A 24886-nucleotide genomic window follows, 5' to 3' on the forward strand; every position below is an offset into this window, starting at 1 on the left:
TACCAATTCAGAAGGACTTGCTAATTTTCCAGTCTTCTGACGAACTTCAGTCTACTCTGCCCTTCTCCTTTACTGGATTAGATACAATATGCAATGCCATGCACTTTTGTTTGTTTTTTTGTTTGGCTTCATTCTTGTGCTAGTGCAAATACTTGCACTGATGCTGGCCACTTTCATGTATAAAGTGTGGTTGTAAAGGAAATTAGAATATTTGACATTCTGAACAGTGTATCCTGATATATTACTGTAAGTACCAGGGAATATTTTAAATGCTGGAGAACAACCACTTATGGCAAGACCTATGCATGCAGAGATGAGGTGAATAGGGTACACAAAGTCCCCAGCTGGTCATGCAGCAAAGGGCTGATTTTCTTTTATGTCTCCAGATAATGGTCTGGAACCTTGACACCACAAAGGCTGTGATCTCAAACCCAGTGAAGATCCTCAATGCTCACAGAGATGTGGTCCTTTCCATGTCATTCAACACAGATGGCAGTCTCCTTGCCACAGCCTGCAGGGACAGAAAGATACGTCTGATAGATCCTCGTGCAGGAACAGTCCTACAGGTAGGTTGGGTTCAGAAGTATGTGGTCCAGCTGATCTCACCCCTTGGAGTGTTTCTTCTTCTGGGTAGATTCACTGCCATTAAAGAAGACTCATCTGTCCCTGCCATTGCCCAACACACCAGATGGTGCTATTGCCTTCTAGTTTTCATGGAATACTTGCTGTCATTGTGGAACACATAGCTTCCCCATCTTACCACTATGCTCCTTGCTCCCTGAAACTCCTTTTGAAGGGCACTGTTTTCATAGCTCCCTCATGAAGTCCTTTGTGGGATGCCACAGGGGGGACTTGTAGAGATCAGGGCTTGTAGAGATCAGGTGGACAGGAGGGTGCAAGTGTACATTTGTCCCATTGCCGGGGTTGTTCTTGTTGCCTGGATTTTGTATTTGTTGGCAAGGAGAAGCTGACTTATTCCTAGGTATTTGCACAGATTTGGTCCTGCTGGCAGCTAAGAGGTTGCCCTCTTTCAAATATGTAAATCAATAGTTAGATTGATTGGGCTTTTAGGGATGGCCCTGAAGAGTTTAGGCCACCTTTCTCAGATGCTCATGAAATCCTGCTCACTGTAGTTTAGCCAGGCTGAGCAAATCTTTCAGATGTTACTGAATCAGAGGTCTCATGTAACATGAAATGTAGCTATGCAACAGGTGCTGTCTCTTCCTCACACAGTGTCCTTTCTCTTCCTATAGGAAGCCAGCTACAACTCTCACAAAGCCAATAAAGTCTTGTTCCTTGGAAACATGAAGAAACTGATCTCTACCGGAACATCTCGGTGGAATAATAGGCAAATTGCATTATGGGATCAAGTGAGTTGGACCAGCAATCTTAACCACACCAGCTTCATTTTTCTCTCTTTTGCTGTGACATTAACTTTTTCCACCTGCCAAATACCCAAGAATCTGTTTATAACAACAATTCAGAAATGATCTGTCAAATTCTTAGTTGGTGATAGTCCTTACTGCTATGACACTGTTAATCGAGTATGAGTTTCTGAAGAAGCTCTCAAAACTTTCAGCATAGAAATCCACCAGAACAAAGCAAATGCTGTGCCTGCTATTAGTAGAAATCATTCAAAGGACCTTTGGGTGGTCACTGTAGCTCTGACTTAAAAGCAGCTCTTAGTGGTCTTACTGGCAAACTGATACTGGTACTGGAAACAGAAATGAGCTCTAGACATAGCCTCCTCAGGTGAAGTACTCAATGGAGGAAAAAAAAAAATGTGGGGTGTTTTTGATTTCTGATGATTTTTGACATATAGAGCTTACTGGTCACTTCCAAGACATGATCTCCTATCATGGTGCCTCCTAGCCCTACGAAACCCTGCTGTCCTCTAGCCCTCTCTTATACAAGTGAGATGCTTTTCCTTTGTTAGTGTCACCCTTTGTATCAGTGTCATGGAACTGATGTCCTGAGGTGCTGCACTCAATCGAGAGCCTGGGACAGAGCACCCACTTCCCACCCACAGAGCTTTGAAGAAGTCTGTGCATGGCCCTCTGCTCAGGGCAGCTGGCCATGACCTAGAGTCATTATAGAGCTGTGCTTATGTGCCACTATCAGGTGGGTTCAGGTGAGATGTCCCTGACTCGAGGTGACTGGCCAGTGTTTGAAGCTCTCTGTTTTTCTTGTGTCCTGCCCAGGATGACCTTTCTGTGCCTTTACTGGAGGAAGATCTGGATGGCTCCTCAGGAATCCTGTTTCCCTTCTATGACTCAGACACACACATGCTTTACGTGGTGGGAAAGGTAAGCGCTTTCCATTCAGCAAATGCTGGGGAGGCACACTGCAGAGCTCTAACCTTCCCACGTAGGAATCTGGGGTTTAACACTTGGTTCATTCTTGACTCTGCCTGGGTTCTGGGGCCAGGCAATCTTCTCAGACCCTCTTACTAAACAACAGAGCTTGGATTATGTTAATTTTCTTTGCCTTTAGGGTGATGGAAATATACGGTACTATGAGATAAGCCCTGAGAAACCATATCTGTACTACCTGATGGAATATCGTTCTCATTTACCACAGAAGGGAATGGGTGAGTGACAGCGTATGTTGAATGTTGCAAGAGGATAGTGCCTTTTTTGTTTTAAAGGCTGCCAGAGTCCAGGACTATCCAAAATATCATTTAGAAAAGAGAGTCAGCCAGATTTGAGTCTCTACTCAGGTTTACAGATGTACAGCAGTCAGCTTGCCCCATCTTACCTTTATATCACAGGTGGTATTACAGGGGCACAGGTTGGAGGGGTCCCTTCTGACCAGCAGAGCATGGGCCAGGCAACTTTACCAGTCACTGCTGCGTCTAGTGTCATGGTTTGAGCCCAGCCGGTAACTCGGAACCACGCAGCCACTCGCTCACTCCCCCCCGCCTTCTTCCTCCCCACGCTCCCGGAGGGATGGGGAGGAGAATCGAAAGAGTGTAACTCCCATGGGTTGAGATAAGAGCAGTCCCGCAACTAAGGTATAATACAAAACCACTACTGCTACCACCAATGATAATAATGATTAGTGAAATAACAAGGGGAGAGGATACAATTGCTCACCACCCGCCGACCGATACCCAGCCCAACCCGAGCACTGATCTGGGCCTTCCGGGTAACTCCCCCCGGTTTATATACTGGGCATGACGTGCTGTGGTATGGAATACCCCTTTGGCTAGTTTGAGTCAGGTGTCCTGTCTCTGTTTCCTCCCGGCTTCCCCTCCTCCCTGGCAAAGCGTGAGACTGAGAAAGTCCTTGGTCGGAGTAAACATTACTTAGCAACATCTAAAAACATCAGTGTTATCAGCGTTGTTCCCAGGCTGAAAGTTAAAAAACACAGCACTGCACCCGCTACTAAGAAGGAGAAAAATGACTGCTATAGCTGAACCCAGGACATTATCCACCCCTTATTCCATACCATTAATGTCATGCTCAGATCCCACATCTCTCAACACACCATCGCCCCTGTCCCATATATACACATATATATACACCCACACCCACACACAGAGAAAGATATCATTCCCTAGTCCATGGACCAATACCTATAAAGTTGCTGAATTCATCCAGTCCATGATGTCAGGCTCCATCTCTTGTAATAGTCTTTCAGGGCAGGAAGGACGGTGTGTAGTGTTGGGTTGTTGCCTGCTGATGATACCGCCAAACTCGTCTGGCCACTGCTGAGCTGGTCTGGTTTCCCCAAAATTCATTCTTTGTTGAGGTGATGATTGGAGGGAAGTCAGGGTCAGTTGCTGGCGACCTGAAGATATCTAGCTGGTAGGCTATAAAAGTGTTATAGAGCAGGCAACAGCATACAATTGAGTTCATTGGCTGTTTTCCCCAAGATTGAATCCCCTTGAGGTACACATCGGACTTCCCCATCTTCCCGCATTACCCACCAAGTATATCCAGGTCCCTGAGCAAAAGCAACCCCACGAGTGGGTTTGCCTTTACCTGAAGCAGGAATAACCCAGACTGTCTTCCCCAACAAATTCTTTATGTGCACCACAGGAACTTTATCCCCCTCTACAGTACGTAAAAGTTCTGATTGGGCTGGGCCAGCCCTTTTGGCAGATCCCCTAGTGTTGACGAACCAGGTGGCTTTTGGTAAATGTGTATCCCAGTGTTTGAAAGTCCCACCACCCATTGCTCTCAGTGTAGTTTTTAACAGCCCATTGTACCGTTCGATTTTCCCAGAGGCTGGTGCATGGTAGGGGATGTGATATACCCACTCAATGCCATGCTCTTTGGCCCAAGTGTCTATGAGGTTGTTCTGGAAATGAGTCCCATTGTCTGACTCAATTCTCTCTGGGGTGCCGTGTCGCCACAAGACTTGTTTCTCAAGGCCCAGGATAGTGTTCCGGGCAGTGGCGTGGGACACAGCGTATGTTTCCAGCCATCCGGTGGTTGCTTCCACCATGGTAAGCACATAGCGCTTGCCTTGGTGGGTTGGTGGGAGTGTGATATAGTCAATCTGCCAGGCCTCCCCATACTTGTACTTCAGCCATCGTCCTCCATACCAGAGAGGCTTTAACCATTTGGCTTGCTTAATTGCAGCACATGTTTCACATTCGTGAATAACCTGGGCAGTAGTGTCCATTGTTAAGTCCACCCCTCGATCACGAGCCCATCTATATGTTGCATCTCTGCCTTGATGGCCTGAGGTGTCATGGGCCCACCGGGCTAAAAATAATTCACCCTTATGTTGCCAATATAAGTCCATCTGAGCCACTTCAATCTTAGCAGCTTTATCCACTTGCTGGTTATTCTGGTGTTCCTCAGTGGCCCAACTCTTGGGAACATGAGCATCTACATGGCGTACCTTCACCACCAGGTTCTGCACCTGAGCAGCGATATCTTGCCACAATGCAGCAGCCCAGATGGGTTTACTTCTGCGTTGCCAGTTGCTCTGCTTCCATTGCTGCAACCACCCCCACAGGGCATTTGCCACCATCCATGAGTCAGTATAAAGTACCGGCCATTTTTCTCATTCCAATGCAATGTCCAAGGCCAGCTGGATGGCTTTCGCCTCTGCAAACTGACTCGATTCACCCTCTCCTTCAGCAGTTTCCGCAACTTGTCGCAGGGGACTCCACACAGCTGCCTTCCATCTCCGATGCTTTCCCACAATACGGCAGGACCCATCAGTAAACAAGGCATATTGCTTTTCACTCTCTGGCAGTTCATTATATGGTGGGGCCTCTTCAGCACGCGTCACCTCCTCTTCTGGTGACATCCCAAAATCTTTGCCCTCTGGCCAGTCCATGATGACTTCTAGAATTCCTGGACGACTGGGATTTCCTATTCGAGCTCGTTGTGTAATTAGTGCGGCCCACTTCCTCCATGTAGCATCAGTTGCATGATGTGTAGAGGAGACCCTGCCTTTGAACATCCAGCCCAGCACAGGCAACCGGGGTGCCAGGAGGAGCTGCGCTTCAGTTCCGATCACTTCTGAGGCAGCTCGAACCCCTTCATAGGCTGCCAGTATCTCTTTTTCAGTGGGAGTATAGCTGGTCTCGGATCCTTTATATCCCTGACTCCAAAAGCCAAGGGGTTGACCTCGAGTCTCCCCTGGAGCTTTCTGCCAGAGGCTCCAGGTAGGACCATTCTCCCCAGCTGTGGTATAGAGCACATTTTTCACATCTGGCCCGGCCTGGACTGGTCCGAGGGCTACTGCATGAACTATTTCTCGTTTAATTTGTTCAAAGGCTTGTTGTTGCTCAGGGCCCCATTTGAAATCATTCTTCTTCCGGGTCACGTGATAGAGAGGGCTTACAATCGAACTGTAATTTGGGATGTGCATTCTCCAGAACCCCACAACACCTAAGAAAGCTTGTGTTTCTTTCTTGTTAGTTGGTGGAGACATTGCTGTTATCTTGTTGATCACATCTGTGGGGATCTGGTGACGTCCATCTTGCCATTTTATTCCCAAAAATTGAATCTCCTGTGCAGGTCCCTTGACCTTATTCTGTTTTATGGCAAAACCGGCCTTCAGCAGGATTTGGATTATCTTCCTCCCTTTCTCAAAAACTTCTTCTGCTGTATCACTCCACACGATGATGTCGTCAATGTATTGCAGGTGTTCTGGAGATTGCCCCTGTTCCAGTGCAGTCTGGATCAATCCATGGCAGATGGTAGGGCTGTGTTTCCACCCCTGGGGCAGTCAGTTCCAAGTGTACTGGACGCCCCTCCAAGTGAAAGCAAACTGTGGCCTGCATTCTGCTGCCACAGGGATTAAGAAAAATGCATTGGCAATATCAATTGTGGCATACGACTTGGCTGCCTTTGACTTCAGTTCATATTGAAGTTCTAGCATGTCCGGTACGGCAGTACTCAAATCGTGGTGTGACTTCGTTCAGGCCACGATAGTCTACTGTTAATCTCCACTCTCCATTAGACTTTGGCACTGGCCATATGGGGCTATTAAAGGATGAGCGGGTCCTGCTGATAACTCCTTGGCTCTCCAGTCTACGGATCAGCTTATGGATGGGAATCAAGGAGTCTCGGTTGGTGCGATATTGCCGCCGGTGCACTGTTGTGGTCGCAATTGGCACTTGTTGTTCTTCAACCTTCAGCAACCCCACAACAGAAGGATCCTCTGAGAGACCGGGCAAGGTGGACAGCTGCTTAATTTCCTCTGTCTCCAAGGCAGCGATACCAAAAGCCCATCTATACCCTTTTGGGTCTTTGAAGTACCCTCTCCTGAGATAGTCTATGCCAAGGATGCATGGAGCCCCTGGACCAGTCACAATGGGGTGCTTTTGCCACTTCCTCCCAGTCAGGCTGATTTCAGCTTCCAGCATAGTTAACGCTTGGGATCCTCCTGTCACTCCAGAAATATAAATGGGTTTCACCCCTTGATACCTTGATGGCATCAGGGTACACTGTGCAGCGGTATCTACTAGAGCCTTATACTTCTGTGGGACTGATGTGCCAGGCCATCTGACCCACACAGTCCAGTAAACCCGATTATCCCTCTCCTCCACCTGGCTGGAGGCAGGGCCCCTCTAATAGTGATCATAAAATTCTCCACTTCTGTCTTGTAGAAAGGGATTAGTATTCCTTATCCCAGGAGCTGGAGTAAAATCAGCTCTTCCACTCCATCTGGGAAACTGCTCACCAGAGACTGGAGCAGCAGCTTTCCTGGGAGGGTCATCCTCGACCATTGTTCTCCTCTTCAGTTCACGCACCCGTTGCTCCAGAACTGAGGTAGGTTTTCCATCCCACTTTCTCATGTCTTCTCCGTGAGCCTGCAGGATCACCATAGGGTGGCCCGTGGCGTGTACCTCCTATATTTTCTTTCTCAAGCAGTAGGGCGTCTTCTGTTAATAGCTGAGACATGGGTTGGTACACGTGGGGAGCTGGATAGATTGGATAAATCATCTCTCAATTGTTTGAACTCCTGGGACAGTTTTTCCACAGCTGAAATGATGGAAGGGGTGAGATTGTCTTCGAACTCTCAGAGTTGATGAATCAGGTAATCCACTGTTGGTGATACTCCGTCATTCCAGGTCATTGATGCCAATGTGTGGGCATATGATGATGGTGCACTCTGTGTAAGTTTCCGCCACATGGGTTGTGGACATTCGACTTCATCTGGATCTACGGATGTGTTCCTGGCATCCGGCCTACGATAGATCATCTCTAGAATGGCTGATTCCCTCAGGGACTGGATGCCTTTCTCTATCGTGGTCCAGTTGGTTGAGCGACTCGTAATACCGTCTTTGTAGGGAAACCTTTCCTTCACAGCTGCCAGGAGCCGCCTCCAAAGACTGAGGGCTCGCTTCTCTCTTGCAATCGCTTTGTCAATTCCTCCTTCCTTAGCAAGTGATCCCAGCTGCTTGGCTTCCCTACCTTCTAGTTCGTGACCGTCGGCCCCATTGTCCCAGCATCGGAGCAACCAGGTGACAATGTGCTCCCCTGGAAGATGGGTGAAATCTTTTCGCATATTCCGCAGCTCGGTTGAGGTCCGGGGTCGAGAACTCACCTTCTTCTTCCTCTTCCTCTGATCCATGTAGTAGTAACTCTTGTTCACATCCTATTCCATGTAGTAATGGCATTGGGTCTTCATCTTTCTTTGCTTCACGGGTTGCTCTTTGTGCCTCTCGTTTGCTTTTGCTTACAGGGGCAACAGACATTGTCACAAACTGGCCATTTGGTTTAGCTGCAGTGTTTGTCACTGTGGTTGGAGTGGCTGCAATGTCTGTTGCTGTCGCGGTTTGAGTAGCTACTGTGCTTGTCACTGCGGTTGGTGTAGCTGCGGTGCTTGGAGTAGCTGTGTTGTCTGTTGTGGTCAGGGTTTGAGTAGCTGTTATACTTGTCACTGGGGTTGATGTAGCTGCTGTACTTGGAGTAGCTGTGTTGTCTGTTGTGGTCAGGTTTTGAGTAGCTGCTGTGCTTGTAGTTGGCATAGCTGCGTTGTCTGTTGCTTTGCCATCAGATCCAGAGACATTTTTTCCCCTTTGAAAGTGCTGGATAGTGTTGAGCAGGGTTCTGCAGGCATAGGCCAAGCCCCAGCACGTTGCCATGATTTGTCCCTCTCTGGTACAGCCAGGACGACAGCACACCTCGTTTAAGTGTTTTACTAGTTTTTTTGGATGTTGCACTTGTTCAGTGGTGAAGTTCCAAAGCACTGGAGGGGCCCACTGGCCTAGATACTTGCCCATACTATCCCACACACCCTGCCACTCATGACTGTCCAGCCTCAGGGGAAATCTCTTGGTGGTCCTCCTATATCGTCGTCTAACCCTAGACCAGATTTGAACCCGATACTGCTTAACTTTCGAGATTAAACGAAATAGAATGTTCCTAGGATGGGATGGCCGTGGGTAAAACACACTCCGTATGTGTGCCAACATGCTGATCCCCAGCACAATCAACAGGCAGGTTTCAAGGGTATTCAAAGGCCATTCAAAACCTTCAGAACTCTCAACTGCTGTTGCAAATAAGCTGGTAGGGGAACGGGGGATGTAAGGGAATGCCTCCTTTGTAGGTTGCCCCCCTGGGGAGGAAAAAAAAGATATGCAATTGCTAAAATATTTCATTATATACCTCCTAAAGTATAGAGGTGATGGCCACGCTGGAAGCACAAACCAGACCAGTTTCATGATCAATGAGTCTATTGTATTACAAGTCATTACCATGAAGTACAGTGAAACAAGAACCTTAGCCCAGGCCCCCCAGCCGATAAACACTAAAACAGCAAATAGTGGCTGTAAGTAAGGTACAACATGCTGAAACATTGAGATCAAGCGCAACAAGTCTGAGAGCCAAATAATCACCATTGTGACGAGTAGTAACAATGAATGCTTATCACAAATAGGATTAGACACACTCTGGTCAGATCTGTCGTTATCTCAACCCTTCGTGCCCCATGTTGGTCACCACAAAGAAACTGTTGTGGTTTGAGCCCAGCCGGTAACTCGGAACCACACAGCCGCTCGCTCACTCCCCGCCTTCTTCCTCCCCCCCGCTCCCGGAGGGATGGGGAGGAGAATCGAAAGAATTTAACTCCCACGGGTTGAGATAAGAGCAATCCCGCAACTAAGGTATAATACAAAACCACTACTGCTACCACCAATGATAATAATGATTAGTGAAATAACAAGGGGAGAGGATACAATTGCTCACCACCCGCTGACCGATACCCAGCCCGACCCGAGCAGTGATCTGGCCTTCTGGGTAACTCCCCCCGGTTTATATACTGGGCATGACGTGCTGTGGTATGGAATACCCCTTTGGCTAGTTTGGGCCAGGTGTCCTGTCTCTGCTTCCTCCCGGCTTCCCCTCCTCCCTGGCAAAGCGTGAGACTGAGAAAGTCCTTGGTTGGAATAAACATTACTTAGCAACATCTAAAAACATCGGTGTTATCAGCGTTGTTCCCAGGCTGAAAGTTAAAAAACACGGCACTGCACCAGCTACTAAGGAGGAGAAAAGTGACTGCTATAGCTGAACCCAGGACACTAGTCAAGGTAGAAGGGAGGATAGTCTGGATTTAAAGGTGGAGAATGCTCCTTGCCCATTGTGAATCTGCTCCAAGATTTCTGGTATTGAACTCTGTTGATGTTGTTTCCACTCTGGAGCTTCTCTGGTAGTGAGTGCTCCACATCTTAATGCCTTCACTCTTACTGCTTGCCTACCTTCTCCTTTGCTGGCATTTCCTACTTAGAGACAGACTTGCTGTGATTAGGTCACCTCTCTTCCATTGGGGACCCTTGCTTATTAACCTGTCCACATACTACCCATTGTTTAGCTCATTCAAGCTACATAATTTGGCTTTCAGCTCTCAGACCCTATTGATATTCTTTTCTTGAACCTTCTCCAGTCTAGCCTAGTAAGCTGTATTCCTCTATAGACTGATATGTTTTTAGGACCATTTGCCATCCCTCCTCACTACTTGCAGACACTCTTATTCCTCCAGGACATTGTTACAGATATTTAGCAGCACTGGATTTTGTTCGTGAAGGTCTCCTTCAAAACAAAAACTGTTACTGGAAATAAATAAATTATTTAAAACTTAACTGGAATATCTGTCTGTTACTCAGCTTTTATAATCCTTCCGGTATATAGCATCCTGATTTTTGGTTGTCATAGTCTTCTTAAAAATTGTTCACTGAAAAGGAAGTGCACAAGTGTTTTTAAAGGGCCTGAGTGAATAAAATCTGCTTCCCTAACCTGATCTGTTCATCAGCAGTATGCTGATGAAACATACTGCTAAGGTCATTTCACTAAATCTTATCTCCTAGTATTGCCAAAACAGAATACAATGTAGATGCAGAGGAGTGGAATTTAGATTCACATCTAGGTGAATGCATGTTGTATGGATCACTGGTCCTTCATGTAGAATTTACTGTTTAATGAAGTCATTTGGTATTAGTAGAAAACAAACCTTCTATAGGACGCAGTGGAGCAAGGTCTAAAGGAGAGACAATCCCTTTTGTTAAGGGAATTGACATGGATATGTCTTTGTAGGGTTTGGACTTTATAAGCTTATGGGAGAGAAATCCACTGAGGTTACCAGGTACTTTGAGACTTTGAGTGGCTTAGCCAGTCCCTGAAAGACAAATGGTGCTTTCTGACAGAGTAGATGTTCACACCCTGCTCCTACTCCATTCTGCTTTGGGACAGTGGTGGGGGAAGGCTACTGGTCTGGAAGGGCTTTCAGCCTGACCCATGTAGCTCTTCTGTGTTCAGGTGTCCTGAAATCCCTTTCTGTTGATCCTGATAGTCAAATCCCGTGGCATCACCTGCCAGTTCTGCTCAGTCCTGTTCACTCAATTTGCAGCTCATGAGAATGAAGAAGGAACAAGAGGCTTCATATGAAAAACACAGACCCTATGTGTAACTTCATGGTTGACAGAAACCAAAATTATTTAGTCTTGTCACTTGTGCCACTGAGCCAGTTTTGAGTGCAAACTTCAAACCTCACTGCTGTGTAGCTGATCCTTTTGTTGTTTGGTGACCCTATTCCAATGTGGATGACATTAACTTTCCTAGGGAGATTTATATCCTGTTTGTTTCATGCTGTCCTACCAGGAATGATGCCAAAGAGAGGCCTTGAAGTGTCAGCTTGTGAAATCTTCCGTTTCTACAAACTAATACCAACTAAAAGCCTGATTGAGCCCATCTCAATGATTGTGCCTCGACGGGTAAGTTAACCTCAGGTCATGTTCATGTCTGGGACAAACACCAGTGAAAAAGAGGGCAGTACCCCTTCTCTGTGACTCTCAGGAGCAGTAAAGTAGGTATAACAAAGACTTTCTCCTGGACTGAGGGACAAAGCTGGTCAGTTTGTGGGGCAGCCATGCCAACAAACCCTGGCTGGGTAACTCAGGAGTTAGGTCTTTGTGTTTGACATAATGACAAAAGAGAGAAGAGTTAGGGGTGTTGTTGAGTTAAATGAAAATCTCCCTGTGGAAGAAAGAAGAATCTCCCCAGGAAAAAGGGAACAATGGGTTCCCAAGTCTCTACCCAGTGGGTGCAGTTGTTCTGCAGCATGTTGCAGCATGTAAGATATGACCCATTGCAGTGAGGAGAAGTAAGTCTCAGAGCTGTTGTGACTAGAGCAAGACCCAGGTTATGTATCTGTAGGTAGCCAAGGTAGCTCCCATATGACTGTGTGTGCTAAGGTACATTGAAAATGTACATCAGAAGTGTCAGCATGTGCCCTGTACTTCCAGAAACATGGAAAGGTATGAGTGCCTTGAATTCAGAGAAGCAGCAGAGCTAATGCTCATTGCAATGACCAATCAGGCACATTCCACCAATGTTATCTCCTTGGCCAGTTTCTGTCAGCTGGTGATCAGCTGATAATTTGTGTCTTTTGTACATCCCCATATCCGCTTCTTCATCCTCAGGAATGCTGAGTTCGTGAGAGTTGGGTTAGAGTGTGTCACCAGCCTCCCCCAGTCTGTTGCCTGCATGTGTAAAGACCTTATTGGCAGGAATTAAAATAGGCCTTCAGCTTCAATTCTGAGTTGGGGTGAGAAGGAGAGAGGCTCAGGGCAGATGAGAAGTTTTATGTCCAACGCGGCAAGTGCTCATGACACATCCTATGCTGAGGTGGAACAAACTTCTTTCTCCACCACAATCCAGTATAGTCCCTCTAAGCCAAAGCCTCACTGACATGGTGACTCTAGACTTTTGTTTGCTTGCAGTCGGAGTCATACCAGGAAGACATCTACCCCTTGACCACAGCAGCCCAGCCGGCACTGACAGCACAAGAGTGGCTGAATGGAGTTAACAAAGGTCAGCACCTGCAGAACTCCCCAGCCCTTCAACTCCCCAGGGCTTTGGTAAACTGCTACTGGCTCCCTGGCATGTTAACTGTCAAGGAAAGAGGAAGGGGAGGAAAAGGAGAGACATAACAGATATGGCTGATAGCTAAAATAATTTGGTGGCTAAAATCTTCACCACTGTGAACTCTGGAAGCTGCTCCACTCTCTATATTTATCTCTGTGGGTTGTTTGAGTGAATTGCTTACAGCTGATTTCTGAGTGTGGTTTGTAAGTGCTAACCTGTCACCTGCCTCCTCCCCTAGCACCTCTCTTGGTATCCTTGAGACCAGGCTCTGGAGTTGTGAATTCCTTACCAGAGTTTCCTGAGCCACAGCCACTTGTGACGACTGCTGACCTGAGCCAGCACCAGGGTTGGGGAGGAAAGATGCCGCTGGAGGATGTGCAGGAGCCAAGTGAGATTGAATACAGAAGAAAACTTCTCAAAGTGGAGGAGAAATTGCCAAAAAATGAGCAAATGTGCCTCTCCAGTAGCTTTGACATATTTGAGTGTCCACCACCCAAAACAGAAAATGAGGTGTGAATATCTGGGATGAAGGGTTGGGACTGTGAGTGGAAGCCCAGGCTCAGCTGGCAAAAGGATGCCATTTGCAAGGTGGCAGAATCTGGGGAGGGTTTATTTTACATACCTGGGCCAGTGCAAGTTCTTTGTGGGAGCAGAAGCTCTGCATGTGCTGGCTGCAGAGCTGAAGCAGAAATGTGGCCCAGCAGCTCCCCAGCTTTGGGTGTCTGGAAAGGCAGGAGCAATCAGTATTCCCACTTCTTAGGCATATTTGTGCACTGACCTGTCTGGTATCAGCTGGGGACATGGAAGTGCTTGTGACCTCCAGGTGCTGGAGAAGAGAAGGGGGTATATGCAATGTAAACCTTCTATAAGAGCTGCATTCAGAGAACCCAGTGAGGCATCAGGCATATCTGTGGAATGAGTGGGTGTATCCTGCTCCCTTGGCCCAGGGTGCATCCATATATTCTTAAGCACCTAGCTGTATTGTAGACCCTGACATGGGAAAGGGTCTGGCTCTGCTCCTGCCTTGGAAGCTTACTGCTGGGGAACAACTTGTCAGTGCAGTGCCACTGAGGCTGGGTGCTGGTCACTACCTGCTCCTGGGAATGGCTCCAGAAAAGGTCCTGGCAGCTCCGTGATCTGACTTCAGTGACAGCCAAACCCCTCTGTGTATAGTAACCAAAGCTTGTGCAGTGATGCATGATCAGTAGGAACAGACCAGTAGAAAAAGGACATGCCCAAGGTCAGAGTAGGAGATATGGCAGATCCACGAATTTAGACTCCAAATACTCTCTGTGTCTAGGCTCTCTTGGAGTTATCAGTGGTATGAAAGTTACTTTTTCTGGTCTTTTCCATTCAATTAATCTGATGTAGCATCACTAAATGGTGCTGAGAAACACATGCATTTATAGGCGAGGCTAGTAAACAGCAGGAGCACTGCTGATGTTGTCTGTTGGTTGAAGTCTTCCTCCTTAGATGGTTTCTCTCAGAAGTGATTTGACAGGACTGGTGGCATTTGACAGGTTAAGTCTGTGTTTCCTTAATGTAAAGGAAGTAAAATGTGACTTTTCTTACAGCTTTTGCAGATGTTTTACAGACAACAGGAAGAAATCCGTAGACTACGTGAGCTGGTAAACCAGAGAGATGTCCAAATTAAACAGATGAAGCTGGAGAGCGGAAACTTCTCTGTGGACACAGATAGTTACTGAGGGTGCTAGCCTCCAGCTCTTGGCACCCCTGACAACTGCAGCAGACTCCTGTTTCTGTGGATGATGACTCCTAGCATTTTTGCTGGGGGAAAAAATGATGCTTCAGGCAGCATGGACTTCCCTGGCTTGTGGTGGTTACATTTCCCTAATCATCACCAGATAGTTACTGATGGACTTGCTGTGCTTCTTCAGGCTCCCCTTGCTCGCCCGGTCACTCATGTCAGAAGCTCATGCATTAATCTAGTGAGAGACTTTTGGAAAATCTTGCTCTTCTGGTCCTGGACTTAAGCTCTAGGAACAACCAGCCTGTTTTGCTGTCCCTCCACATGACATCAAGGTGGGACACTGAAGGCAGCTACCAGCTTCTTTTCCCATTCCTGGACTCAGCAGTGTGGCTCCTGTGGCTGCAGTCCTCCTACCCTGGGAGACCACTCTGCAACTGAGCTTCAGAAGCACCTCTAGCTCCCAAGTGAATCCTAATGCACCGCTCTTGCCTCACAGCTTTGCCCTGGAACTGGGTGGCTAGGCAAAGCCGCAGCTGCCCTGAGTTGGGGATAGTCCCGCTCTGAGCGGGAGGCTGCACTGGGGGTGCCACGTGCTGGCACTTTTGTGATAGATAAAGGAGAGTTGATGTTTGAAGGTTCTACTGTTAAAAAGGTGGTGGTGTGGGCTGGTTCTCACCACAGAAGCTGCAGGTGCAGTGGAGGTCTCTGGGTCCTTTGAGTCAATGGCCTTCTGTTCCTCCTTCTGCCAAACACCAGCAGCAGTCAGCTGGGGACCCGTGGTGCTGCAGTGGTCATCAGGCAAATGAGAACAACCTTTAAAGCTGTGGTGTTGGCAGCGGGGTGTTTGCCAAGAGGGGTTAAAAGGAAGAGGTAGGACTTGGATCCCCAACACACTGCAGATCTTTGAGCAAGTGTGCTGTCAGCCACAGGAGGAGCATAGGACTGTGGTGGTCACAAACAGCCCTCCCCTGTTGCTGGAGTATTGCTTGTCCTTGTATCTGCAGCTTCTGCTTTCGTAGCTCCCAGCTGCCAGCGCCTTGTCCAATGCCCACAGCTACCTACAGCTCTTCCCAGCTGTGTTGCCCAGCCTCCAGGGCTGCGTGTCTCCCCAGGCCCTGCAGCCACACACACATCTGTGCCCTTCAGCACAGGGAGCAAGAGCAGCTGCAGGATGCATGCCATCCTTTGTTTCAGGGCTGGCACTTGTGACCAGATTTTATGCAGCCTGCCTGCAGTGCAGAGCACCCATGCAGAGCACAGACCTGCCTGCCTCATCGGTGCCTGGGGTCTCTTCCTGTTTGTTCCTGCAGTGTGGGGCAAGAGAGTGCACTGTCTGTTGCCTAGGGATCTGAGTGTAGCAGCAGCACCGGAGCGGGAATGTCCCAAATGCAGAGCTTATGGAGATGTCTTAAACCCAAGCAGAGCAAGCTACCACTTTTTTAACCTGTATCCGTGCACCTTTGTTGTGACACATGCAGGAATGAATGCTATCCCCTTCTAGTTGCCTGAAGTCTAATGTTTTCTCAAAGTCTAAAAAAATTTAAGTATATATGTAGTCAGAAATTTCCACAGGACTCCTTAGCAAGGGGACTAAACGCTGTGCACTGCCTGTGCTCATGTGAGATGCCCCTCTGGTTATCCCTGAAAGCAATAGCCAGCAGGTAGCTCATGGGCACTAAATACTTTCAAGAGAATCACACAAAGACTTCAGCATCCCTTTTTCCCTGCTGCAAACATGTCACCTGCTTTCAAAAAATATTCTTCATTTCTCAATAGCAACAACAGATGTGGGTGCTAAAAAGTCACAAATACTGTTGTTTCTTTCTGCAGCATTACAGAAAGGGGGTAGTTGTTCATGTGCTTCCAGAGGAGTCCTTTAGCATCAGTCAATTAACACTACTCTTTTTGTAAGAAGAGGAGAAAAAAAAAAGATATATTAATAACAAAGTTGTTGAAACAAACTTCAGCTCATTTCAGGTCCTCTAGAATGGACTTCCCTGTGCCCTGGGAACACTGCAGTATGCAGTTACATGCAGAAGCAGCTCAACCCAAGTTACAGAGCTTTAATCCAAATACATGAATCCTACACCAGAAGTAGTCAGGCTTTCTCACCAAAGAGAAGAGCCATGTCAAACAGGCCTGACAGCTTCAAACTTCAAAGCCATTTTCACAGAGGGTAGCCCCAGGGATATGATACTCTAGTTTTCAAGCTATCATTGTCAGAAAGGAGAGCAATTGACACAGCCTCAGCACTCCAGGGGATACAACACATCCTTTTCACCATATGTTTTATTGCTGCATTGTTTTTTTTTTCCTTTTTTTTTTTTTTTGCTTATTTTTCATACAGAATAAATTATTTAAATTATTTCCAAGTTAAAGTAGTTTTCCTGGGGGATTTTTAAATCCTCTTGAGGACTGTTTCTTCATTATCCTCTGACTGACTAGCATAGAAAATGGTCAGCTACCACGGTTCTTGTCTTAGGGTTGTGTTGATTTCAGCATTTTTGGAAAAGAAGTTGCTTTCATTTAGGCTTTGCTGGCAAAATTTGGTAAGGTGGGACTATTTAATCAGAACTTCTTTTTTAGACATTATGCCCGTAAAAGCATAGACTGTGAAATGTATTTCAATTTGGAGCTTAAATGCAACCTTAAATCTTTCACACAGAGAAAAAAAGTGGAGAAAGTGCAGTTATGCATTAATAAACTGTGCCTAAATAGACTGAAGTGATCATTCTAACAGTTTCTAAAAATCCTAACAAACAGCTTTGTAAAAAACTGTAAACCATGGGGATAAAAAACAAATTTGTGCAATGAAAAGAAAATGTAACTGAATAATAAATGTATTTAGAGTTCTACTTTTTCATACATTTAAGGTTGTTGGTTTCTTATTATCACTGTGTTGTTGAGGTGACTAAAAATTAAGCTGAATCAAGGTCAGAAAGGAGTATAACCTGCTGTCTCTTCTTGCATGAAGTTGAGGCCTTACATTAGTAGGCAGGTTGTACACAGTCTTAAGCACATCTTTCCCATGTGCCCTTGATGCTACAAAGGGATGGCCATTTCAAATCGTCCTGCGTTATAGTGATATGCACGTTGTCTTGAGCAAACCAAGCCCCCCTGGAGATGCATACTGCATGGCGAGGAGTGTCTTGACCATGCTGCCTTGCAGTCCTGGCACTTCTCTTGTCCAATACACTCGGACCAAGCTCATTTAGATGTTCCATATGAGGAGGGTTTAATGTGTTACTACCAAATTTACTTATTTGAAAACATTTGCTGTTAGCTGGGATTTTGATTTAGCAGAGTGAAGCAGCAAGCACAATATAGCAGTTGCAACATTCAGTTGGATCACAGTAAGAGTGAAATTGCCATTACTGATCTATATACATTCACCATCATGATGCTACATATCTCCAGTCGCTGGTAAGAAATACGTGCATTGAAGCCAGCTCAAGCCCATAGCTCTCTTCAAAGTTTGTTTTGGTGGTTGCTCAGTTTTTATGCTTTATTTTGGGCTGAGTGCCATGCTGGTCTGGCTGGGTCAGGAAGACATTCACACCTTTTGATTAACTCAGGCCACTTACACAACCAGTTGATCACTTAACAGATATAAGCAATTAATCTAAAACAGATTCACCCTCCCTTTTCCATTGAGATAGATTCAGCTTTCTTTAGAATGGCTGTTGTAGCTCCTCCTATTCTTCCCCAGCAACGACTGCACTTCCTATGCCTGTCTCTGAGCTTCCTGCCACTCTACAGATTTGTTGATCAATCACAGCTTAGGGCGTGGAAATATTCATGGCTGCATTCAGGGTGTAACTTTTGTTTGATAAAACGTATCTCAAGGCAGTGTTAAAAAAAAAAAAAGGTGGAAACTGCTGGAGAAAGTTGGTGCTGGGAACTTCACACACCAGCTATGCAATCAGGGCACTGTGACATCCTGGCCTGTTTGTCTCCTAAGGGACCTTGTGCTGGGGAGGGTGGCTGGGCAGGCACTGCCCTGGGATGGGTCCCAGGGCAGTGTGTCCTTCCTGTGGTGCTGACACAGGCTTACTGCTCTGAGCAAGGACTTGGAAACGGCAGCAGTGTTTATGTTGGTGTGGAAAGCAGAGGAATCCTGGGATTGTGGCTGCTGAACCTCAGAGAGTGAGCGAGCAAAACACAGGCCTGCAGTGCTACTTGCCTGCTGAATTTAGAGCTGCAATGCATCACATCTTCACCCGCTACTCCAGGCCAGCTGCCAAGTCCTAAATAAACTCCACTCAAACCTACACAATAGTTGTCATTCTCATTTTGTTTCCCACCCTGAGGGTGTGTACCCCTGGCATGCTTGAGGAGCTGTGAGCAGAAGCAAGCACGGAGCTCATGCTCCTTCATTTGCCCTGCAGGACATTATGATTTGCGAAGCAGCTTCTTTGGGAAGATTTGAGTGAAATTATGCTCAAGCACTATTTTCATGACCGAGCATACTGAGCAAAGATGGTTTGTCCTAGCCGGAGTCTCAAAAGTGGTGGGAGTAACAGCATTTACAGAAAGCTGCAAAGTAAGGAACTGGTTTTACTTTCCATTGCTGCTGAAACTTCTTGAAAATAGATTCAAGGGAGGGACTGGGAATGCACTGGTGTTTCTAAGGCTTGGACACACTCTGGTCTGAGGTGTGTCACAGTTTTCTACAGCCATAAATTTTGACTGCACACACGAGCACAATTGCTTTTGGTGGTGGTGATGAAGTTAAAATTGCAGTCAGCTTCAAGCTAGATACAGAGCTCTCTTTTAAGGAAGTGAAGCACCCTGAAAAAGCAGGGAGCAGATGAGAATGCCTGCCTTTCATGTGAGAAGAGTGGTGAAAAGGGACTTGGTTGTTTTTAGGGACATGGAAGTGAACTGTAGCAACTCATGCTCAGGCACTGGCAGTGCTTTTGCTGCTGGCCCCTGTGGCCGGAGGGATTTCATGATGTTATGAAAATCAGATGCTGTCAGTGGAAATGCCAGCAATACAGAATGAAGAAAAGCTGAGTTTCAGTTTCTCTGCTCATCGGAAAGGAGCAAAATCATTGTGTCTAGCCTGGGTCATCTTATAGCGATGCAACAGGCATCTGAGATCGTTTCATAAAAAGAATGTACAAAGAAACACCTGCCTCAAACCTGTGTTTCTCTCCCCACTGGAAGACAACTGTGGGTGACATGTTTGGCTGTTCATTTTAATCCAAGACCAGAAAAAGCAGGTCAATATCCCAACTATTGAGCCCTGCTCCTTCAGCTAGCTAAAGGTGACCACCGTGTCCTTACAGAAGATGTTCCTCTCACAGGGCTGTTGTAGCCCCAGTCTCCTTTGTGTGTGTGGGGATGAGCTTTTTATAACGTATCCCAGCAACAAGCACTGGGTTACTAATTTGGGGAGTATGTATCTCTTGGATCACTTATTTTTTAGACCTCAGAGCAGAAAAGGTTGTCAATGGCCCAGTTCCCTGTTAAAGTTTACTGTGTTTTCTTTCAGCCAATTATTAAACCAATCAAGCACGGTGAAAAACGGAACACAAGCATATCTGTCTTTTCCGCCTGACTAGCTTAGAAGGACATACTGGAGTCTGACCAGGCTCTGGGCGAGTTTTCTAATACACTGTAAACGTTCAGAGTTTGCAGAGTCTGGGGAAAAAAAAAAATAAAAAGATATTTGTTAAATATCTTTCTGATATTTAACAAAGGCTGTGATTTGTTGAGTTATAGGCTCTAAGGCTGGACTTGGATTTATAGCTTTTGCTCTCCCCAGGTCCATGCGAACCTCTGCAGAGTCTTACTCTTTCCGTTCAACAGGGCACTTTTATTTCAAAGAGAGGCTGCTTTGAACAATCTCTAAGGGTGTTTTTTGGCCAAGTGTAACGGTTGCCATGACGCAAGTACAGGCCCTTTCCTTCAGTGAGCTTTGCAGCAGCTGATCCTTAACATCTACGTGGACATGGGTGGAAAGTGCAGAGACTTGGCCATGTGTCATATAGCCTCTGGGTGCCATCTGTCCTGGGTAAAGGCCAGGCCATCTTCCTGGGACACAGTATGGCAGCTTTGGCCAGGAGGTGGGGATAATGGCCTCCAGAGTGAAGGGCCACATGGCTGCTCTCAGGGACATGCTGCCAGGCTCGAAGCTTACTTGGTACCCACAGTCCCATGTCTCCAGCCCAAATCCCGTGCCTTTCAGCTGCAACCAGAAGGGGGCCAGTGGCATTCATGATGGGGTAGCTCAAGTCAGAGCAAGGTGATGTTGTTGTCATTCTGGTCCCTGCCAGTCTGCAGCTCCTCGCAGCAAGAGGCAGGACAGGGCCTTGAGCAACCTGCTCTAGTGCGAGGTGTCCCTGCCATGGCAGGGGGGTTGGAACTAGATCTTTAAAGTCCTTTCCAGTTGTAACCATATGATTCTATGGTAGCACATGGCCAGCAGCAGCAGCCAGGCCTTGCTGCTGGCGGTACAGGCAGGGCACTGCCCTGCTGCTCCCAGAGAAAGGCAAGAGCTGTGTACCCTCACCTTGCTGTGTGACCCAACCTCCAGATGATGAAGCTGGTCACACAGGGTGGGGAGAAGGTGGCATTCCAGGACATGTGAGTGCTGCTGCTGTGTGCATGGGACACAGTGGTTGCTGCTGCGCACCCCATGGCTTGCTCTTGTTGCCACCAGCCCAGATGTTTTCTTTCAAATCTTCCATAGGGGAAGAATGCTGAGCAGCATCCTTGGGGATGAAAGGTGGTGACTGGAGCTGCCAGAGAGGCTGCTTGAGCTGTGACACACTCCTCATTTGGCTACATCTGGAGGATCGAGGATATTTGGCTGGGGTGCACAGTGTGTGTGTCTGGTGCAAACCAAAGGCACCAGGTCAGAGCAGGAAGGAGGTCCTGGCTGCCTGGGTCATGGAGTGGGGAAAGGGCAAGGAGAAGGAGAAGGAGGAGGAGGAGAAGGATGAGATGGAGAAGGAAAAGCGGTGTGCATGAGCTCTGCGTCCAGATGGAGGGACAGCCCCCAACGTCACTGGGGCAGCATGGCTGTCAGCAGAGGAGCGGTGTTTGGCAGAATCCCTTTATACTTTGCAGGCTTGCTGGTGAGACTGGTCAGGAACCCAGTGTCCCCTTGGGCACTTCAGGAGGCCTTTCGCCCCCTGGCCCCACTGGAGACCCTGCCCCACTCTGGGTGGAAAGCTCTCCTCTCCCTGGGCCCTCATGACCTCGAGCCCAAGGGCTCCTGGCTGGGCTCCCTGCTGGAGTCCATCTGCTTGTCATCTCCACTAAGGCAGTCCCTGCTGATGAGCCTTTCCCTGCGTGGCTCCTCAGAGGAAAGTAGGCTGAGGTGAGGCTGCATGACAGCCATTGCAGCAGCTCTCACACCTTCCTCTCCTCTGCTTTTCTTGGGGCACAAGAAGACCTCTGTGGAGGCCCTCAGGTTCCCTTGCCACCAAGGCAAGAATCATGGAGGTCTGTGAAGCAGGGCTTGCAGTGTGAAATCTCCTGTATGTGTTGTTCTGGAGAGGATTTCAGTAACATCTGTTTGCAAGATTGACTCTAGCTGCTGTTCGTCTTCAGCTGCAGGTTCCTTAGATGCTTCAGTTCTTCCATACTGTATACTTTACTTTTCTGGGCTGCTTTTTGCAAACAAAAGGTTGAAACTTGGAAGAGAACAAAATTTAGTTTCAGATGCTTGTGCTCCCTTGCAGATTTGTTTCGTAATGCTTTGCTCAAAGTAGAGATAAAAACTGGTGTCTTTGAGGGGCCATTTTATATTGTGAATTTGAGCCCTTGAGATTTTTCTGCCTTATTTCCTTTGGCCAGTGTTTCTTCTTTCAGTGGGTGGTGATTTCTAATCTGGTCCATAGTCTTTGGTTATACAACCAATGCTCAGGTCCAAAAGCACAAGAGCTTGAATCAAACACTTGTTTAAAATAAACTCCTCCTTCCAGTTCAGTGATTTGTGCAGCTTTTTTTTAAAAAAGAGTTTGTGAGTCAATGCATTCTAGAGAATTCATGTTTCACTACCGAAATGGTGACAGATCCTTACTTACAGCTGTTGTAGCTATCAGTGCCTTCAGCTGAAATCGAATGCAAAACTCCACAGTCCATTACTTCATTGATTTCTTCACCTCTGTTTTTTATGTTCTTGACTTGTGTGTAGACCTGAAAGCTTTTCTTGTTACTGTAATTAGGAAAAAACCCCCAAACCCTCAGTAAACATTAACAGGAATTTCATTCTACAGTGTTTCTCCGCAGTAATTGCAACATTACCTCAGTCCAGAAGAGGGAACTATTGCTTCATGTATGGCAAATCCAAGCAAATAGTTTAAAAAACTTTATAAGATCTAGGGTAAAGATGAAAATGGGCTTTTTTTTTTTTGTTTGTTTGTTTGGTTGGTTGGTTTTTGTTATCTAATGATAACAAAAGATGAGGTGTGAAAACGGAGCTATTTAGAGATTTTAACAAAACCAAAAAAGATCAGAGCACAGAAATTCCATATGTCTTTGCTTTTAGAGTATTCTTACATTGGTGATTTATATAAAAATATGTAGATGAAATTGAAATATTTATCATAAAACAGGAACACCTGAAATCCCACTTGTTTTCTGTCATGTGAAAAAAATTATGTTAACTAGGTTACTTTAGTAACATACCGGGGTTTAAACTGATTTTCTATTAAGCCTTTTTGGGGAACAATAAATCATAGAATGGTTTGGGTTGGAAGGGACCTTAAAGCTCATCCAGTTCCAACCCCCTACCACGGGCAGGGATACCTTCCACTAGACCAGGCTGCTCACAGTCCCGTCCAATCTGACCTTGAACACTGCCAGGGATGGGGCAGAAGCTGGATGCCCAGCTTCTCTGGGCAACCTGTGCCAGTCTCTCACCACCCTCACAGTAAAGAGCGTTTTCCTCATATCTAATCTAAATCTCCCCTCTGTCAGTTTAAAGCCATTTCCCCTTGTCCTGTCACTACATGCCCTTGTAAAAAGTCCCTCTCCAGCTTTCTTACAGGCCCCCTTTAGGCACTGGGAGCTGCTCTAAGATCTCCCCTGAGCCTTCTCTTTTCCAGGCTGAACAAGCCCAGCTCTCTCAGCCTGTGTTAAAAAATGAATCCTTTCATTTGCAGCTTTCTTCTGTAAGGCATTGCTATAAATCAGAAAGGAGGAATGTTTTCCTTCCCGCAGTGATTCCTTTAAGTAAACACTCTGGTACTTAGAACTTGGGTGTTCACAGTTTTTTGTTTGTGGTGTTTTTTTTTTTTTTTTTTTTTTTTTTATAATAGATTATTGGGAATGATTTTTTTTTTTTTTAAAGTTATTATTGTATTATTCAATTCTTGTAAGAATATGCAGAGAGAATTTAGCAGCCAGTGCTCTTGTAGCAAATACGTGTCTTTGGAGAAGGGGATCCTTTCTCAAATCTGCTCAGTGATGATGGTATGATTCCATCTTTAGCTATGTTTCCATCTTTAGCCTCAACATGAAATGAAGTATTTGTATCCTGACATATTTTGCATTTTCCTGTCATCATGCATAAAATCATGCAAATGAGTGCCAAATTACAAGTGAAAGCACATGAAGCCGTTGAACTACCATCAACTTGTGTGAAGCCCTAGTCTGGGTATAGTCTGGATCTGAGAACAGGAATGAATGCTACTTTAACTGTTTTAGGAAAATGTGTGAGCAGTATGTCCTAGGTATGGTGTCCCTAGTACTAGTGTAGAAGAAAACAAGTCTGTTGGACTGTTAACAATGATGCTAGCTACCACCTGTGATTAGATTTGAATAGAGAACTAGGGCCTACCATGAACTTCCATTTAATGGCTTGTTAGTTAAACCATGACATTATTCTCATTACTGCTCATAAACAGCAAGGTAATATATTCAGATCAATAAAACTGCTCTTGTGGAGTTGTCTTTAGTCTTGCTGATTTGTTGCCCGATGCTAGCAACTATCTTGCATGGCTTTCTCTGGTTTCTCACATGGTCATCACCAGTTCATCTTGCTGACAAAAAGCAAAACTGATGGAACATTATTAAGTGTGGCTGTCTGGAGAATCACGCCACAGAATGACTTCTGTTTACCACCAATAGGCTAAATCCATTTCTTGGATAACTCCAGTTAAAACCAGTGGGAGAGATTTTCAGCTGTTGTATGTCAACACTGCACTTTTCAGTACAGCTTTGCTGGTTCTTACAGTCTGTGGCTGGGAAGAAATAATCTTGGCCACTTGTAATGAGATTGTTCTCACTCTTTCTGTGTTTTCTGAGTAATAATATCTATTCTGCATGTTTTTTGTGTGTTGTTCATCCTCTTTTTCATCAGTTCTTGTATCTTCCAACTCATTTT

General features: G+C 46.3%; 1 protein-coding gene across 2 annotated transcripts in view; it reads left to right on the forward strand.

The window, feature by feature from the left end:
• CORO2A (coronin 2A) overlaps positions 1–16455 on the forward strand; it is a 56635-nt gene extending 40180 nt beyond the window's left edge. Inside the window, exons 5-12 of one of the 2 annotated variants that reach the window (XM_030470253.1) lie at positions 387–566; positions 1254–1370; positions 2202–2306; positions 2494–2590; positions 11568–11680; positions 12689–12779; positions 13072–13343; positions 14408–16455. In XM_030470253.1, the coding sequence (XP_030326113.1) occupies positions 387–566; positions 1254–1370; positions 2202–2306; positions 2494–2590; positions 11568–11680; positions 12689–12779; positions 13072–13343; positions 14408–14539 (1107 nt within the window). In that variant the 3' untranslated portion in view covers positions 14540–16455. The remainder of the gene's footprint in view (positions 1–386; positions 567–1253; positions 1371–2201; positions 2307–2493; positions 2591–11567; positions 11681–12688; positions 12780–13071; positions 13344–14407) is intronic. The other variant, XM_030470254.1, reaches the window with a different exon arrangement.
• Positions 16456–24886: the final 8431 nt, after the last annotated feature.

This window comes from Strigops habroptila, chromosome Z (genome assembly GCF_004027225.2).
Source record: "Strigops habroptila isolate Jane chromosome Z, bStrHab1.2.pri, whole genome shotgun sequence".
NCBI classification, from domain to species: Eukaryota; Metazoa; Chordata; class Aves; order Psittaciformes; family Psittacidae; genus Strigops; species Strigops habroptila.